General features: G+C 37.1%; 1 protein-coding gene across 4 annotated transcripts in view; it reads left to right on the top strand.

Moving 5' to 3' along the window:
* DLGAP2 (DLG associated protein 2) overlaps positions 1-19,363 on the top strand; it is a 428,484-nt gene that overhangs the window by 322,727 nt on the left and 86,394 nt on the right. For 2 of the 4 annotated variants that reach the window (XM_058419831.1, XM_040059350.2), the window contains exon 5: positions 6,786-6,851. The exons of the other annotated variants lie outside the window; for them this stretch is intronic. In XM_058419831.1, the coding sequence (XP_058275814.1) occupies positions 6,786-6,851 (66 nt within the window). The remainder of the gene's footprint in view (positions 1-6,785; positions 6,852-19,363) is intronic. 4 annotated transcript variants of the gene reach the window in all.

Genomic DNA, 19,363 nt, shown 5'->3' with positions numbered 1-19,363 from the left:
TGGCTGTCTCAGGAGAGGCTGCTGTGGGGAACCAAAGCATCTCAGGGTAATCACCACAATATTGCTAAGGCAACCTATGCTCTGTGGATGATTTTCAGCTGCCAAAAGCTGGGAGGTAGGAGTTAGTGTGCTAAGACCAAGACAATCCCTGACAGCTTCTGTGGTCCCGTGCCATATATTTTATTTTTATTTTTTTTCCAAGGTAGGATCTGGCGGACACAGCCAGCTTCCTTGCCCTGATTTATTAGGCTGTGTGTCTGGCTATTCTCTCTGAAAACTGACACCTGATTTCATAGTCCTGCTGTCTGGAACCATACTATATAAAAGTGGAAAGGCTGGATGAAAGCAAGAGAACATGAATTCCTCAGTCCTGATTTTCAGGGGGTGTGAAGGGTGGGGTTTTTTAAGAGTTTTGATAGTAATCTGAGCTAAGTAAAAGGCTGGTATTTTTCAATATTTATTAGTGTAATATATGAGAAGTATGTTTGTGTTTGGAAAGGCAAACAAATTGTCTCTCTTCAGCACAACTTAATATGACTAATGAACTCTCTAAGTTATAAAAAGGGCAGATGAAAATATTAAAAAATAAAATAGAAGAAAAATAAGAGAACCACACCATACCAAAGTAAAAAAAAAAAAAAAAAAACAAAAACCAAACAAAAAAACCCAACCCCCAAAAATATAAAAAAAAAAAAAACCAAAAAAAAAACAAAAAAAAAAAAAAAACAAAAAAAAAAAAACAAAAAAAACCCCAACAAAACAAAACAACAACAACAAAAACCAACCAAAACATACTGTAAAGCCATTTGAGTTTCTAGCTGCTGTGTCTGAAAGTGGCATGGCAGAGCAAGAAAAATATACAAAGAAGAGTGAAAAGGATAATGAAAGTTTTAGAATACCTTTGCCATAATAAAATACTAAACAGGTTGATTCATTGGTTTGGAAAAAGGAGGACTAAGGGAAGGATATGGTCTACACAATTATAAATTATATTGACATAGTGAGTAGGGCTCAATGATCCATTATTTTTCACAACCAGAGAACTAGAGGCACCTAATTTAATTATCAGGCATCCTGATAAACAAACAAAAAGGAAATTCTTTTTCAAATAAACATAATTAAATTGTGAGGTGCATTGGCACAGGATGCAGTAGAGGCTATCAGTATAAATGGACTCAGAGAAGATTAGATAAATCCATAGAGGATAGATCCATTGGTGGCTATTAAAAATGATGGTCTAGATTAAACTTCTGTCTCAGGAAGTCCCTTAAGTGCTGGTTGCAGGAAGTTGGAAAGGTATTTTAGGCAATCTATGTATTTGCCCTGTTTCCAGCAATATCCTTTTGGGTCAGGGCTCGAGCCAACATCTTGGAACATCAGAAACATTTCTGTGTGTGTGTGTTTGTGTGTGTGTGTGTGTGTGAGAGAGAGAGAGAGAGAGAGAGAGAGAGAAATAAGAGCAAGACAAAAGGAGGCTATGATTAGAGAAGCAAAAACAACTTAATTAAACAATGACTTCCTCTTACTATTAATCCTTTTCACACAGGCCTCTTGCAAAGGAAAACCTCAATAACATTAAATCTGCGACTATCAGCTTTAATTTTCGTTTCAATCAGAGTTTTCCCAGCCCTGCTGTCCTTCTGTGTATTTGTTGCTTATCAACATGCTGTGAGAACAAGGCCTGAGAATATTGTATTTGACAATACTGCCACCTGGGCTACATCTGTAGTAAGTTAAACAGTGCCAGGACAATGCCCAACAAATAGGAATTTGATTATTTGTAGTGCTGCTCAGACAGGTTCCTGTCTTAGTTTTACACTTGGCCAACTAGTTTTCTCGGTCCCAAATAATTCCCAGGCTTTAGCAGGGAATTAGCATGGACAAGGGATCATTGCCCATCACAGTTTGGATGGATCCAACCTGCTCTTGAAGACATGGCTAGAGCATGCCAGTTGGCCTCCTGGCTGGAGGAGGAGCCTTCCCCACGCCAGGTTTGCTTTATAGATGTGATAAAGATCAGATGTAACCTCTTGAGGATTGGGTGAGGAAATTAATAGGTTTTCTAGAAATGTTTTTAGCCACTTGGGGAAGGCCCAAAGCAATCCAACAAGCTGTCAGGAGGAGTGAAGGGTCCATAACATCTCCCAGGCGTGCAGACATTTGATTGTTTCCCTGAGGTCAAGACCAGTTCTTGGTTCTCTGTTCTCATGACATACACTGATCAGTCTGGGTATGTCTTTGGCCAGGGTGAAAGGCTACCTGCAAGAAGTGCTTTGATTGAATAGATGGACTTGAGATGCAGGAGATTCCTCTTCTAGGTCTTTAAGTTTCCCTAGTCTGGGAGAGGTGATTTTGTTTTCTCAGATTATGGAACGATGTGGTGAGTGTCCCATATTCATCCTCTGGACACATTTTGTCATTATGTGATTGAATGAAATTCCAGCTGCACTTTAATTCAGACGTTTTTAGGGCTGTGTTTTCTCTCATTTGTTGTCAAAATTATAATACCAGGAACAATATAAAAACTAAAAATCTAGCTGCCATAGGGGGCTTGCAGGCTGAAAGAAAAGCACACAGTGAAAAAAAATTGATGTGAGGTCCAGAGCAGGCCAATAAAAAATAAATCAAAATCCTATGAACTAAAAAGTTCAATATCAGTTCTAGTACTGTCTTACTCTTATATTGGGATGGAAAAGGCAGTTAATTGATTATAAGTCCTGCTGATGTGAACCTTTTAAAGTATGTGAGCAACAAGTCCACTGACAGTGGGGCCTATTTTGTGGATGGATAGGTTATAAAAGAAGTACAATTAGGAGATGGAAACAGCATGCCTGGTTATTAAGGGTAGAATGAACACATGAAAAATGAGGGCCAACAAAGAGGCAAGACTTTGCAGATGAAGAAAGAGAATTTAAACTGATAGATCACATTCAGAGGGTAGACAGAGGTTAAAGCTGAGATGACAAAATTTGAAGGATGGACAAAGTGATTATTCATCCTTGCCACAGCACATACCCTTGACCAGATTTGGCTCATGCGAAGCAACGCTTCCCTAGAGAACATCTCTTTAGCAGGGTATGGAACAGCACAATCTAGGCCACACTCCTGACAGACATCCAGCCTGTACTGGGGACAAAAGCTGTGCCATGCCAGCTCGATCTTGGGCACTGGACTGTGTCATTTCCCACTGTACATGCAGTAGCTTCAGGGTTGAATGAGCAGTCTGGATGTGTCAAGCTGCTTACAACTCAGCAATATCTCCTGACATTTCCAAGCTTAAGTCTGGGGAACTTCAGCTGTGACAAGTTCTTATCACAGTTTTGAATGTCATCTGTGCAGTGTTGCACTGGAATGAATAACAGATACATCACATGGTTAAAAAGGAAAATGAGATACTACGTGTAAGTGATATTTTGTGCTCTCGTACTTATGCAGATCACAGCATCATTTTACTATACATTCAGCTTTCACAGAAGTAGATTTCTCTTTTAGAGCCTTTCATTTTTTGTCAACATTTTAAGCCCTGTTGAGAGTGAAGACTTTTCCTGCTATGTTTTAGTTTCAGGTTCAGAGTAAGAGTGTTGCTTTCTATTTAGACCTGCCTGTGATGCAGTAGTTTGTATATTGATAAGTGTCCCTTGTGTGTGAACTGTGTTCCATACATGGTTGAAAAACTCATATTGTAAATCATTCTATTTTCATAATCTGTTTGCAATTCATGGGCCATTGAAGCATTCCACGCTAAGAACATTACTTTCTTCTGTGTCCATTGGTGTAGAACGTTCTATCAGTAGGTAGCAAAGGGCAAGCTGAGGCCCTGTATGAGACAGAGAAGGTGAATGGCATGAAACCTTGCATTTCAGCATGAGCGATAATGCACAGATAATCTGCCTGACTCCATAACTGTGAGATATGAACTGTTGACAAATGCTGTGTGTTCATGAATGAAGGCCATGCTTTTAATTTTTATGGTCAATAATAAAAATGGCAATTTCTAGGAAAAATTTAAACTGAAGAAACAAAGGTCATGCATGTCTGTTACTGAAGGGATAATATGAGTTTTGAGTACAGTTTAATCTCACAAAGATTATCTGTATAATACTGCAAGAGTCACCAAGACTCTTGATTAATTTATGCCTCATAAGTGCAGAACACAAAAATTTAATCCCTTCAAGGGCTGAAATGTCCAAAGACTTTTGAAAAGACAATAGAAATAATGAAATAATTATGTGAATAAATATAGTTATAAAATATAAAGAAACAAGAAATCCCCATAATTAGGAAGTAAACTAATCACTAAAACCTACTCATACCCCTCATACAGATTCATAAACCTAAGAGAATGACAAAGTTCCTTTGAAATATCTGCAACTGACCCTATTTATAACAGAATAAAGCTTTTCTGCATGAAGGACATTCTATTTCTTTGTGCTTTCTATAGGATTTTCTAGACAGCAGGCTCACTGACATTAACAAATGTAGTACAGCTACAAGAAAGAAATTAATTTTAATCCTAATTCTAATGGGAAATTGAGACAGAAAGAGATTAAGTGGATTGTCCAAATTTGCAGAAGAATGCTTACAGGAAAGTCAGAATCTGACTTACAGACCTCATTGCATGACCTTTCCCTACAATTTTGAAAAAGAATTTTTTTTCCTCAAACACTTCACCCCCACAAATGTTTAGTCTTGATTAGCCTACTCCTAGCATCTTAGTCTAGTTTTGGGCAGATTTGTTTTATGATGCTGATTTGATGCAAGGGAAAATAATGTTATGCATTCATTCTGTAAGTGTTTCTGAATATATGTGCATGATATATCTTTGGAATCAATTAATAGCTTTTTCAAAAACATAAAACTATCTTCTTTATCTTGAAGTTAGCAATAAGATCTCCTACTTACTTAGAAGAAAATAAAGGATCCTTCTGAATATTTTTGTTATAACTTTCACTACTTGTAACTGATTCCTGTGCAGCCACATAAGAAGACAAGCATATGAGTTCTAAAATATAGGCAGATCACATGAGCAAAGTCTCCATGGAAACTGCCTAATTTGTGCTTTTATTTAATTAGAGTTGTCCATTACCTCTCCAAATGAAGTTTAATTTAAATTCATATGCCAGTCGTTTTTTAAATTGTGTATGACTTTTCATTCATCACTTAGTAAGTTCTCTTGTAGGCTGTATTTTAGCAGACTGAGTTTATTTGACAATTGAGTTTATAAACAGGATGTTTGTTTGACAGCTCAAATTATCCAACACTCTTAACATCCTTGGAACTAATTTTCTATGCAGTATCTGTGCTATACAACTCATTGTTATCCATTAGATATTCTTAACCTCAGAAATTGTCAAAACCTTGGAACAATTGCTTGAGAGATCCACATGAGTATACTCACTCATAATGCTTGCTGTGAGATAATTGGGGGAAAATAGGAGTACAAATAAAACATGTAACCAAGACCAAGATATATTCAAAATGCATGTGTTTGTTAAATGGAGCATTGAAACAGGCAAAACTGTGTGTCTATTGTAAGCTGCACCACAAAAACCAGCTGGTCTCATTGAGGTACTCTTAAGAAAAGTCTCAGTTGGTTTGACCTTACAGAAATATCTGCCTGAGGGTATGATAACTTGAACTGATGTGAGTTTTTTGGAAGTCATCAGTCCTTGGTTGTGCACCAGAAAAAAATGTTTTGCAATACATTATTTTATCTTTCTTTCAAGAGCTGCTGATTGAATGTATAGTGAGAGGATATGAAGTACTTTATTATTTCCCAGTTCTTCTGGGTTGTCTTGTAACATATACAGATGATAAGAAAGAGGACAGTGGAAACCTATGTATACTCAACAATTCCCAACCACTTGAGACACCAGCAAACAGAGAACAGGGAAAAAATAGAAAACATTAAAAATGTAGTATTGAGTAAATATATGAAACACATTACTGACATATTTTGTATCATAATATGTGTATTCTTAAGCAAATCTTGCATCTCATGTAATTGTCACTGACCCAGTTTTCCATTTGCAGCTCCATTACAGATATATCTAGATTAGGTGCCTGGTCCAAAATTAGTTTATATGCTAGCATGACAAAAGGGCAATGCAAAGTCAACAAACTGAAGCTCTGAAAGGGAAAAAAGCAGGGTAGCTCAGAGCTGCACTCAGGCCATTCCAGTGGTTTCTGCATTCATACAGCATATACATATCATCCACATTTAAATACTCTTTCAGAATTACAAAAGTCATCTCTGGGGAAAAAAGTAAATGTTATTGATAGGAAAAAGTCATCATCACAGTATTATCATAGTTCACAATGGCAGAATTGAAATGTTTGTGTATAAAAGGTAATAAAAGTGGCCTAAGAATCATGTATGGGAAGTGCTGGAGGTGCGACTGGAGGACCAACAATAAGGACTCTTCTGGAATAATCACATAAAGGCTAAAAGGCAATACAATTTAATATGACTAAGAAGAAGTGGAAAGAACAATGTAAAAGTTGATACAAAAAAGACATTTTTGAATATTATTACACTAGTGATTTGAAAGTGTCTAGCAAAATTAAAATAATAATAATTAATAATATTACTAATAGAAGAACACTTGAAAAACTGGCAAAGGGATAGATACTACAGATAATAGCAACTCAGCAGCTTCACATTAACAGAGGTCCTGAATTGTAATAGGTGTCACTGAGTGGATCTAAAAACTGGTGGAGAGTTATGTCTGGATGTAGAAAAATATCAGAGTTATTAAATAGCTACTTTGTTTCTGTCTTTTCAGAAGAAGAGGGTGGCGATCTGCTCAAGTCGAGCTTCAGTTTTCCAGGGACGCCAGAGGAGGAGCTAGGTACAGACACATCTCTCAGATACCTGGTACTGCTTGTGCTCCCCGAGGCTGGGCGCAGCCGCGGGGCTGGGGCGCAGGAGGCTGCTCTGGGGCACGGCCTCGACACCGCGCCCGCAGCAGGCACGGCACCGCGTGGTGCCAGCGACAGTGCCCAAAAAACTCTCACTCAAATCCTTCCAGGCGTTTCTCACCTGCTCTCTAATGTTAGAGAATGCAGAGGAAAATAATCAGATTTGAGTAACACTCAGGCAACTGAGAATTCAAAAGAAGGTGTTCAAGGAAATCACCAACCTTCCTTCTTTTGTCTTTTTCTCTTTGTCTTGCTCTTTAGAGAACATCCTAAATGCAGAGAGAGTTTTCAATGTTACCTGTTTAATTTGAAAAAATAGCAGAAGCAAGAAGAAATCAGAAACTCTTAAAGCCCATGAGTGAAATCTTGATACTTCTGTCTTAAAAAGCTAGTACTAAAATGTCCCACTGGCGTCAGTTTTATATACTTAGATTGTGAAAAATTGAGTTTCTGTTCCTGGAGTTTTATACTCAGATTGTCACTGGTTTATGTGAAATCCGTCAAAATTTTGATTTATATGCAATTACTTCATGTGGTTATTTTTAGAAAAGCAATATGGAAGTGGTTTTGATGTGTTTGCTACTTAAAGCTCCCTTTATTCAAAATGAACTTGCTTACGTTTCCTAAGTCAGTGTAAAGTAATTTTCTTTTTGTGCATATACTTATGTTAATAAATTACAACAGCTTCTCTTTTTTTTTTTTTTTAGGATATTGTTGTAGTTGACAAAAACCTTATAAACTCTTGCCCTGATGTTATTATTTCTCACTGCTAGGAAGATAAATTATAGTTGCTGTGTTAAGGAAAACTACCCAAGCAGTTAGAACAAGGAGCATAAATTCAAACTGGCTGTGTCCTTATGTTTAGCCAATCTCTTAGATGAGGATTTTCTCAAACAAGTAGTGTTGCCACTCAGTTGCACTCAAATCAGGGAGTGTCATAAATGTGCAGTGTAAAAAATATCTGTACTAGACTTATTTATTCACTCAACATTCCAAAACAAGTGAAAAAAAGCTACAGGATACATTTCAAAGATTAGACAGAAGAATGTGCTAAGGAAGAGACTCTTTCTGAAGAGGCAGTTTCTGCCTTAATCAAAGTCATGTAAAAGGGGAAATATCATTAAACATGAGGCTTCCTAGGAATCTCATGAGTGGATCTTATGGAGGAGTCATAGAATGAACAAGTCTCAGCTTTCTTGGATATTTGGAGTTTTTTCACCCTGCTGTCCCATTTCATAGCACACAGGAAGTAGTTCAGATGCCCTGGGTTAGAATTCATCTCATCTGAGAGTTGGTAAATATTTTAGATATAGATGTCTAAACTGTAGATATTGGGACTTCTTTTAGATTCAATGAAGAATGATAGACTACTGTGGTGTTTCTTCATGAGACCAGACAACCGCCAATGGCAAAAGGAAAGAGCCTGCTCTTTGGCCGGGGCGGGGAATATTGCTTTATTTGCCCAGGAGCTAGTTTTAGCTCCTTTCCCTTCCACGCCCGAGCCACAGTGCCCTAGGCTCCGCCCGTCCCGGGGCTTTTTCCACCCTGGCGGGGGATGGGCCCAGAGGCAGGGACAAGCCACTGCCCAGTCAGGGATAAGGTGGGAGTGGAACAGAGTTGGGTTACATTCCAGTGTGGGGGATGGGCACAGCCGAGCAGGGACAGACCACGTGATACAGTTAAAGGGGAACAGGGAAAAAACATTACAAATCCGATGAAACACAATATAAACCCAATTAATGCATTACAACAGCCTACGTTAGAAGCTTAATGAAGAGTAAGATAAGTCATGCTTTAGAAGTATGTCAAAATTGTTCTCCTTCCCATTTGTTTTAGGAAGAACTGCAGGATTTCTGGAGCTACAGTAAATTATATACAAATCAATAATTTTAAATGTGAGGTGTCTATAAGAGCTAGGACCCTCTTACAAAATAGGTAATCAAAGATTTACCCAAAGATATATTCTAACTGACCAGTCATCCAGAACCCTGACTATGAAGAAGATGGGGGATTAGTCAGAAACAAGAAACAGGAAAGTAAATCATCAATAAAAACAACAAATGACTAGATTACAAAGAAATTAGGCTGCTTTCAAAAATTTCAACTATTTATGGCCAAATTACTAGGAAAAAAAAAAGCCAAAAGCAAGGAAAATCTGTCCTTTCTCCTATATTTTGATCTTATTACAAGTCCTCTGAAAGTAAGTACCAAAGATTGCTAGATAATACACGGAAAGAGGTGCGTGACTTTAATATTTTTGGTAGAAAATTCTGTCCTCCTGACAGGACCTAACTGGAGGTGGTCAAAGTTAAGTGGATTGGATATCATTACTAATGTAAAAACATATAATATCTCCTTCTTCCCTAAAGAAAATCACTGAAATTGAAAAGTCTTTTAGAAAAGCTGTGGGATAGTCAGTTAAATTCTGTGTAGACAAACTCTGCAGTTACAGCTATGCTAATGTGCTACACCTCCACAGATGAATAGGACATATCTGTCTCTGCCTTTGCCCCAGGGTTGTGTTCTGTCACTTGAAGATTTGTGTTCAAATCAATGAATTGTATTTGCACTTCCGTGCAAAACCATTACAATAATATAAGTGAAAAAACTTCAAACATACCTTTCTCAGTCTTCACTTTTTCTTGCTGTTGCATGTGTATAAAGTTAATTATTCATTGGAGAGAAATATGATTCTGGGTGGAATATGCCTCAAATCCCTGGACTATGGAAATGGGTTCGCTTTTTTTCTGTATATACATAACCCAATGACTATGTATGAACAGCCTCGATCTGACAGGCTGCTAGAGACCTTCATCCCTGAAGAAAACACAGAAAGGGCTTTCCTTAAAAAGTAAAATAAATTGCCCTAAGTCAAGACAGGAGAATGTTCTTTGAGACAGCTCTAACAGGAGAGCCATCCATTATTCTAGACTCTCATCCCAAGGAGCTTCAAGTTCTGATCTCTCTGGTACTGAAAGATCTTTGGCTCCAGGTCCTTGTTTGTAAAATGAGTTTAGAATTTCCTAGTGAGTTTTGGGGCTTTGGTGGGGTTTAATTAATGTTTACACAGTATCTCACCAGAGTGAAAATGCTGAATAGTCATGAAATAATATCTTTAATAAAATGATCCACTGCCTTAATTGGAAAAAGATGTCAAGGGATAGAACTGATCTCAACACTTTCCCACTATTGATTCTATGAGACCTCATTAGTTAAAACAGGCAGAAATGCAATGTTTTATTTCCAAAAAAAAAAGTTTATCCAAGCATTAATAGTCATTTTTTGAGAGCAATACTTCATAGCTTTTCCATTAACATTTATTTATTACTGGAGTTCAGGGTGATAAATATTATTGTTACAAGATTCACACTCACACCAAAAATTCCTATTCTTTTCACTAGGAATGTCACAAATAAGAAACCTGGTTAACCAAATAAGAAAATAAAGGTAGCATGGCATGATAATAGGAGCAAGAGATCTGACGTGTGATCTCAAGCAGCTTGCTGTAAGTCTCACAGAAACTGGAGTTCTTTCATTCCAATCTTTCTTCTGGCTGGTGTTTATATTATATAAACAATATTACTGTATCAGAAAACAAAACAAAACAAAACAAAACATTTAATGAAACTACTCTTTTCTGTGTATCTGAAACTTTCTCAGTCTTGTTTACTTTAGGCGTGTAAAGGATAAGGCAATATTTTGCTTTAGGTTTCAAAAGCAAATAGTGCAATCTTAACAAGAGACATAGAAAAATGCCATGTTTGAAAGGCATTCAAATAGTTAAAGAAATGTGAACAAGGAAGATGGGATTAATCTCTCTTTAAACATATATTTTAATAGGTAGTATATGTGCAGAGTAATGAGGGAAAAATAGATTGCTGAAAAATTATTTTAACTCCTTTTTACAGGTAAGGAAAACATTTACTTTACACAAGTTTTATAGTTAGCAGCATCTAATGTCAAGCAAAGAAAGAGAATTTACACTAAGGGCTTTTTACTACAGTAAATTACTGCTTTCTCTTCAGGAATGGGTATTGAGTTGATGTTAAGGAAAAGGTTGAAACCTGTAAAATAGGTTGCAGTTACTAATAATGCTCTTAACATGCCCCAATTGCAAAGTAAACTGTAAGGGAGTTTAAGGGCAGGTTAAAAAAATGTATTTTCATTTCACAGTTGATGCTTTTGATTAATTAGTAAGGTTCAAGTGTCAGACAGTAACTCATGGTTATTTAATCACTGTTGATTGCATGATCATGCCTTTACGACCTTACATGTTGGAAGGAAGAAAGGACATGGCTGTTCTTGAAATGAGAGCATGAATAAGTCCTGACTTTTCAGTCCATCTGTCCTTCTACAGTATTACCCCTCCTTACTCAGTGCAGTCCGTGTCTGAACATTTCTCAAGGGTTTTAGCTTCATGTACCAGGAACTACTGGAAATTTTCCCAAGGACAGAGGAGGGGTTGTCAGTGAGCTCTTGACCCTTGTCTGTGGCACATCCATGCCTTGGTGCACCTTCCACCAGCACATCCAGGGATAAACATCTGTAGACTGACTGGAGCTGGTCGGACTTCGGTCATTCACGAGGCTTGGCCACACAGTGTAACCACAACAGTGACGCTCATCCCAGTAATCAACAGGCACAGTGCTGGTTTAAATTCCTAGATGGGCCACAGACAGAACACTTCCCTGGTCTGTGGCACTAACACTCAGAAGTACAGAAGATTTATTCTAGTCTTATGAGGAATTTAGGTAGGGAGTCTACAAGAGATATGCACAAAGGATCACTGCAGCCCAGGGAGGTTAGGTCAAACCTCTCCATAGCAACTGACACCCCTGCCCATGGCCTTGGCCTGAACCATACAAATAATTCTTGGCTGATGGAAAACTTGACCACAGATTTCCCAAGTTAATCCTCTAACCACTGATCTTTCTGTCATATAATAAAAAATACATAGCAAGGTGGTTTGGTATGACAGTATAAAAGCCTTTTAAATTTTCAAGAGATTCTAAATATGATGTGCTTCAATATGATTCAGTGTCACACTATAATTTGCTTATTGTGACTAGATGAACAGATACTGAAAAAAAATAGTCTTTCTTATTTGTCTTATTACATCATATCTTGAAATAATTCCACTTCATATTTTTCATTTTTCTGTACTCAAAACTTTAGTGTAGGAGCTTATTGATATGAAAATCAAGACTGTAGAAAATGTTAATGAAATAATAGGAAATGCTTTTCAGAAAATAAATTTTGAAATTTAAGTTCCTTTTAGTTATGCTTGAGAACTTACTCTGTAAATTACTTTCAGTCATAGAACAAAATCATATCATATGGCCTGATCATATAAAAACATGCTAACAGTCCAGCATTTTAATTAGAGGTTGTTGGCAACAAATGCTTACTAACAATCTGCAGATCAGAAGCTATTTGTAAAAACTAAATACCTCTTAATATCAAATAACTGTAAAAATCCCATTAGGCCCAAAGTCAAATCACAAACAGGCAAAGATATTTGTAAGGATATAAGAATAATCAAATAGGATATTTGTAATGAATTATTCATCCATTTCTACTACAGAATACAAAGTGGGGTTATGCATTCATAAACAAATATTTCTGTTCTAAATTATTGCACGTGTGGGATGTTAGCAAAGAAGGGACATTTTTCTCTCCCTCGTGGCCTGCTGACCTCTGTAACGCTTGTGTGTGTACCTGACATGCAACATTTAGCTTCCCATGAAGAGTGTGAGAGCTGCAACAGATGAGATGATGATGATGATGATGATGATGATGATGATGATGATGATGATGATGAGAGACTGACTGCTTAGCCACACCTGCCTTCCTCAATGAGAGTCTTCACTGGATTCTCCCATTTCAAAAGGATAAACTATGAAGCCTTTTGAATGTATCCCTATGATGAGCAGCTTAAAGGATGGCCTCTTGATTTCCTCAGAGAAAAAGTTACCATGCTCTACCTCCATATTCATCATTGCCTGCTTGGGTTCTGTCGGGAGTGGGACAAATTTGACACAGCCAGGGTGGCGGGGATGCTTCCAGTGTGGATGTAAATGACCACAGTTCTCTGTCAGAGTGCTGGGCACATTGGCCTCTGTCTTCCCAAGCCAATTTGCACTGGCAGAAGCAGTACAGCAGCATGAACATCAGCTAAGGTTGCTAACGCAATCGTAGCTTGCAGCGCTGAGTTCAGTTGTCACCTTTCACTGTGCAACTTCTCTTGTTTTTCCATCTATTTATAATGCCATTTCTCTTCAAAAGAGGACAGACAGCAGCATATTGAGATGCCTTGTCTCAAACTCACCCAGGGTGGGAGTACTTAAACCACCGCCTTGTCCCAGGAACAGGAGTCACCGTTTGGCCCTTGACTGCCACATGGAAAATCTGGGTGCTAGTGATTGCCGGGAAAGGCAATTAATGTTTACAGTGTTTGTCACAGCTCCAAAACAGAGCTCAGCCAGGCAGAAAAGAGACAGCACCCTGATTTGAAAAATTCCCAATCTGGAGGTTATGTAAAGAGGAAGAGTGTCTGCCTGTTACTATGGCAACAGGTTTAAAAGGGATCTTGTCACCAGGCTGCTATTTCTTCCTGTACCCTACAGAAAAATCAGGATGAGTCCTCCTCCATCTCAGTGGCTTGAACTGAACAGAAAAGTTCACCATACAATGGCAAAGCAGCAAGAGGCAGTGCCAAGGGTGTGCACCTGAGCAGATAATGATGAACTCCAAGAAGCAAAATAATTTTTTGTGGTCAAACCATGGTTCAAACTAAAATTTTTTGGTGAATCAAAAGTCTGCAAAGAATTGATGCTGAAGCAAACAGTAAATCAAATAATTTTCTTCAGTTTGGATATAAAAGCTTTAAAAGCTTTAAAGTTTTTAAAAAAGAAATATAAAGGTATTTTAAATTGAACAGTTGTTGTTCCATGACAATAATCAACGCTTTCAGTAATTAACAATTACATTATTTCTTTTCTAGAAAAACACTCTGTAAAATAAGTGAAATCTTTAAAATATATCCATGTTTTAAAGAAATAATAAAAGACAATTGAGAGGGAATATACGATAATTTTTTTTGCTTGGATACATGAGCATTAGTTCTCGCAGTCTCCTTAGTATTGGATGGGGTGGAAAACCTCCTCAATGATATATCATCATAAAAAGTGGACAAATTGAGAAGAATTCCAGAAACACTGAGAGGGGAAAAAAAAAAAAAAAAAAAAAAAAAAATCAGGGAAGGAGTTCATAAATGTCAGCATTATTTCTTTTGTTTGATTTTTATTTAAGAATCAATTTTAAGTATTTCTTCATAGAAAAGAAACCCTGGAGATTTGGTGGTTCCATTTAGCTGAATAGCTGGTCCAAGTGGTTTGGATCCTTGGGATTAAATTTTGGCAATTATGCTATCACGGGCAGTACTTCAAAAGAACCAGTTTTATCCTTCCATGCCCTCATCTTTCTGACTGGGAACCCAAGCAGGTTTCTAACACGTTTATTCCAGTCCAGCACAACTCGAGCAAAATGTAGCCCTGATTAGAGATGATCTACCTCAAGTAACACAGGTGTCACAGGTAAAATCACCAAGAACTTTTCTCAGCAAATGTTTACAACTAATCCTGGCTCCATGAAGTTAATGAGAGATTTGTTACTGCTATCAACATGACAGGGATTTCCCTTGTACTTCCAGAGTTGTGCATAGATTTCTGTGTATACCTTTGAGTTGTACTGTGCAATTACTTTGGCTTCCTTTAATCACTGAGAAAATAGTGGCATTTTTATGACCCTGAGGGAAATGGATTGTCTCATGACCTAATAACTGCAAGCAGCAAAATTTTATCCTTTAGGAAAGGAAATCCATAAAGCCAGGAACAATAAGGAACGAAAGAAGTTTAATGGTGTTGGGCTAGCATTTCTGCTCTGTGTTTGGAAGCATTATAACCCATTGTTCAATGATATTCACATAGTGAAGCCCCAATTGACTCCATACAGCCGGATTTTTCCAGAAAATAAGCTTACATGTTAGTTATTTTAGGTCATTTTAGTCCTGCTACATTATACCCTTTTCTCTTATCATGCTTATTTATCTCAAATAAATCCCTTGAGATGTTGGACTGTAAGTCTACTAATCTTTATTTGAAAGATGGATAGACGTGGAAAAATGTTGGGCTGAACAGGATTTGGTGCCATCAAATATATTTTCCACATGCAGACACCTGCATAGCAATGCTCAAAACTGACTGTATTGAATTAATTGCAGCATTCCACATGGTCCTTATTTCTCCCGTTGGGTTTTCTGACTTTACTCCAATTTGGTATGTTCTGGACTCTGGTGCAATGGACAATTTGAATGTCCATTTTTATCTAACGTGGGAGTTATAAAAACCATTTTACCCTTGGTAATTATTTGTCATGTGGTTCCACTGAATTAGCTTGAACTGTCAAAACATTTTCCATGGTTTAGCAGTATCCATGTGCCTCAGATCACCTTGACTTATGAATTTTGGATGTAGGTTGCTGCACTGGAATTTGTCAGCCACAGTTTTTGCCATAGTCAGCAGAGACAAATATGTACATGAACAGTAGTATTCATCTGTTGTTTTTGGACACATAGTTCAGGCTTCAGAAGAATCATGCCAGTTTCTCAGTCAAAAATAAAACCACATCCAGACTGCATATTTGTAACAGTCTTTGGCTGGTGTTGTACTTGAAATCATACCCATGTATCGGTTCCTATTTGCATAGCATGAAACTGTGATGGCAATATTTTAACGGTATGGGCTGGACACACCCTCTAGCTCTGTTCATGCTACTAGTGGAAACAGCCATACATGCCTGCCACACAGTGCCCAGCATTCTGAATAGAGAAGAATTGTTTTTCAGGTTTATGTGTCAGAACAAACCAAGCATCCACTCGCAGTCCATGTGCCGTTTGACAGCTTTGGGCATTTTGGTGTTTGGCTTTAGGTCCTCAGAACCACCTGCTTCTTTCCTTTGACTGTGAAGAGAGACTGGGTGCAAAAAGTACCTTGTTGCAACAGTGCTATGAAAACCAGTGTAACTTGTCTCTGGGGGGATGCCACTCAATGTTCAATATTTCAAGTAAGCGCCCTGAGCAGTTATGTAGGAATTCATGGAAAGGTCAGTGCACTGCATGAAGAGCACACACATCATCCAAAATACAAGTCATCTTCTAAAACTGGAAGATGGTCACTCAATCTTTGCAATTTTATGTAAATTTTGTGCCAGATGTTATGTTACATAAATAGGTTGGAAGCTCATGAGACCATAGCAGATGCTTAAGACATTTACATTTCCAGAACTTCTTCCTTGCATTTGGCCAATTAGTCAATCTTCTCAATCCCTGTAAATATTCATTTTCAAGGCTAGACTTGAAAAGAGAAAAATACTATAACAAGTTAATGAGGAAACAGTGCTCATATAATACTACTTAATGCAGACCTTGGACAGACATTTTTCCAGCTAAAATATGTTTATAATCCATTTTCATGTTTAATGTCTACTTGTTTAATTAATATACACATTTTTCCAATATTTCATTCTTTATTAGTTATAGGTTAAGCTGTGAGTATATATTTTTCATAATGTATTTCAACACTGATTCAACTGCGTGAAACAGCAACATGCAGCAGTCTGGTTTTGTCTACCACCTCTTTTTGAAAGCTATATTAGGTACCTCTTTTCAGCAGTGCTTTTTCCTGGTTACACTAGAGAGAAGAACTGTTCCTTCTCCAATGAAAACAGCATAGCTATTTCAGATGGGAAAGCAGTTTACTGATGGGCTTATAGGGTTAAAGAAATTCAAATTAATTTCTCAATAGAAAGAAAAGTAAGAAGAAAATCAGGCATCATTTAGTAGTTCTAGAGGGCATTATCATGCCCTGAAAGCTTGCTTCTAATACACAACACACAAAAAAGATTTGTGGAGACATGCACTTCTTTTGAATGTCAGAGAAGTTTCTGTGTTTTTATGTTGATGCTCTTTAGCCAACAGCAGTGTTCCAGGAACTCTAGAAATGCACAGTTCTTATGTTTCATTACTTAGAGGGTTTTAGCCTTCTGACCTAGAACATTAATAACAATTCTAATTCATCATTTCAAATGTTATTTTTGGTCCTTGAACATATCTTTCTTTCCTTGATACTGACTAGCACAAGGGAAAATCTTGGATGATCTAAAAAATTGTAGCCAGACCCCAAACACAGGAAACTCAATGTCTGCTTGGAGCAAGAGAACAACCTGCAGAAAGTCCAGAACTAAAAACAGGAGAAAAAAACTTGGGGCACTATATGGCATAACAGGGAAAGAGTTGAAAGAGATAGGAAGAGATGTAGAAATCATTCCATCTGCTGAGGGTAAAAGTTGACATATCTATACACTATTCTCTGAAAATTAAGAGATTTAAGGGATTTTCAAGGTTTTGGAATTACTAGATTCTCTGACATAACAGCCCATGTCTTGTTCTAGGTCCACCCCCAGCCCCAGTCTTTAAGTATTATCTGACTATCCACTGAAGTTAATTGGAAGATTCCATTTTGTTCTAATGAAATCTAAAAAAAGCCATTCCTATGCTCTCATATAATATATTTTTCTTTGTTCCTATTCCTTTATCTCTTTGTCTGCTTTGGGTTATGCTTATTTGTTCTTCTGTCTTCCCTTTAGCTCTTTAGTTCTGATGGTGGCACTTTATATTTTTAGAGTGATTTCCCAGAGCAAACATAGGAGCTGCTGTAAAAAGAAAACAAACTTCAAGATATAGAGTAAAACTTTAGCCCTATCTGTCATTATTTGATCTATCAAATATGAAACTATTTAATTATACCAAAATGCTAAATTTTTTTTAAGTATTGAAAAGAAAAAGAGCTGTGGCTTTATGAATTTTTATGAATCAGCTGAGCTGTGGTCATTGACCATAGACATACTTCTAGTCCCTTGCAAATCCTGGAAAAGCATGTTAACCTAATTGAATTTTAAGCTAGCACATTTTTCTTGGCAGGATAAAAGCTAACACATGGGCAATTACACTGCTCTAGTACCATACAGTATTTCATTCAGCTGCAGCTCAACTGTTTCTTCAAGCACTTCAGTCTCCCGGAGAAAGCTGACTTAATAATGCAAAGGACAAATTACTTGATAAATTTATACATTGTATTTTAAAATTCTGAAGATTTCTCAAAATATTTGTATGAATAAGTAGTTGTGTCTGGGATAAAGAACAAGTTTGATGTCCTAGATAGACAAACTTAATTGGAGTGATAAATTTAAATGATGCACATGTAAATAATTTGGGAGTTTATCTAGTATTAGTTACTCTCTATGACAGAGTTAAGAGGGGGCAATTACTTCTGGAAAACATCTACTTCTTAATTCATGTTTTAATTATTTTGATTATGCTTAATAAATGCCTATAGCAGTTTCTAGCTACTGTGTTTCAAACAAAAATAATTCAGACATTCCATGGAGCACATAAAGTGCTATATGAAAGCATGCTATGTGAAAGCAACATACAAAACATTGTATTTTTCTATAGTTGCAATGAGCTGGAATCACAGAGAACCTTGAGGGACAGAAAAGATGTTGTTAGGTTATCCATTGCAGTGCAGTCAAATCATCATGTCTCATATTCCTAGGGATGTAACAGGATGAAAATGTTTGAAGCCTTCTGGGCTATGTTTGATGTTGCATGAAGCCTAAAGAAATCACCAGGGGCTAGAATTCTGTGCTAGGGAGCTCATTTAAAATTAGTTTCTTATTCTCTTTCTTTCAGTCTGGATCTCTACCATGCCCTCAAATTTTTTTGTTGTTTGTTTTGTTTTGCTTTGTTTTGTTTTGTCTTGTGGGGTTTTGTTTGTTTGTTTGTTTTGGTTTGGTTTTGGTTTTGGTTTTGGTTTGGTTTGGTTTGGTTTTTTTGGTTTTTTGTTTTTTTGTTTTTTTTTTTTTTTTGGTTGTTGGTTTTTTGGGTTTTTTGTTTGTTTGTTTGTTTGTTTGCGGGGTTTTTTTTGTTTTTTTGTCTAAATATGTTGGTGAGGGAAAGTACAAGTTATATTCATTCATAGATATTCAAGATTGTGATGAAAAGCCTTGGGGTTGACTCTCATCATGTTGTTAGCGTGACAGAACAGCTTCCTTCCACCTCCCTCTGGCTCACACCTCTGTGAACATTAATATCAGAAAATTCATAAGCACTTTGTAAAATGTTTCCTATATTGCAACTTCCTATTTCTTTAAAAGGCAAGCAGTACCTTCCATATAGAATCACAGCATAGTTTGGGTTGGAAGGCACCTTGAAAGTTCATCTAATCCTACCTCCCTGTAATAGGTAGGGACATCTTCAACTAGATCAACCTCTTCCAGTGTTTTCACACCCTCATTGTTAAAAAAAAAAAACAACTTCTTTGGT

This window comes from Hirundo rustica, chromosome 3 (genome assembly GCF_015227805.2).
Source record: "Hirundo rustica isolate bHirRus1 chromosome 3, bHirRus1.pri.v3, whole genome shotgun sequence".
NCBI lineage: Eukaryota > Metazoa > Chordata > Aves > Passeriformes > Hirundinidae > Hirundo > Hirundo rustica.
This window is presented reverse-complemented; position numbering and strand designations above follow the sequence as displayed.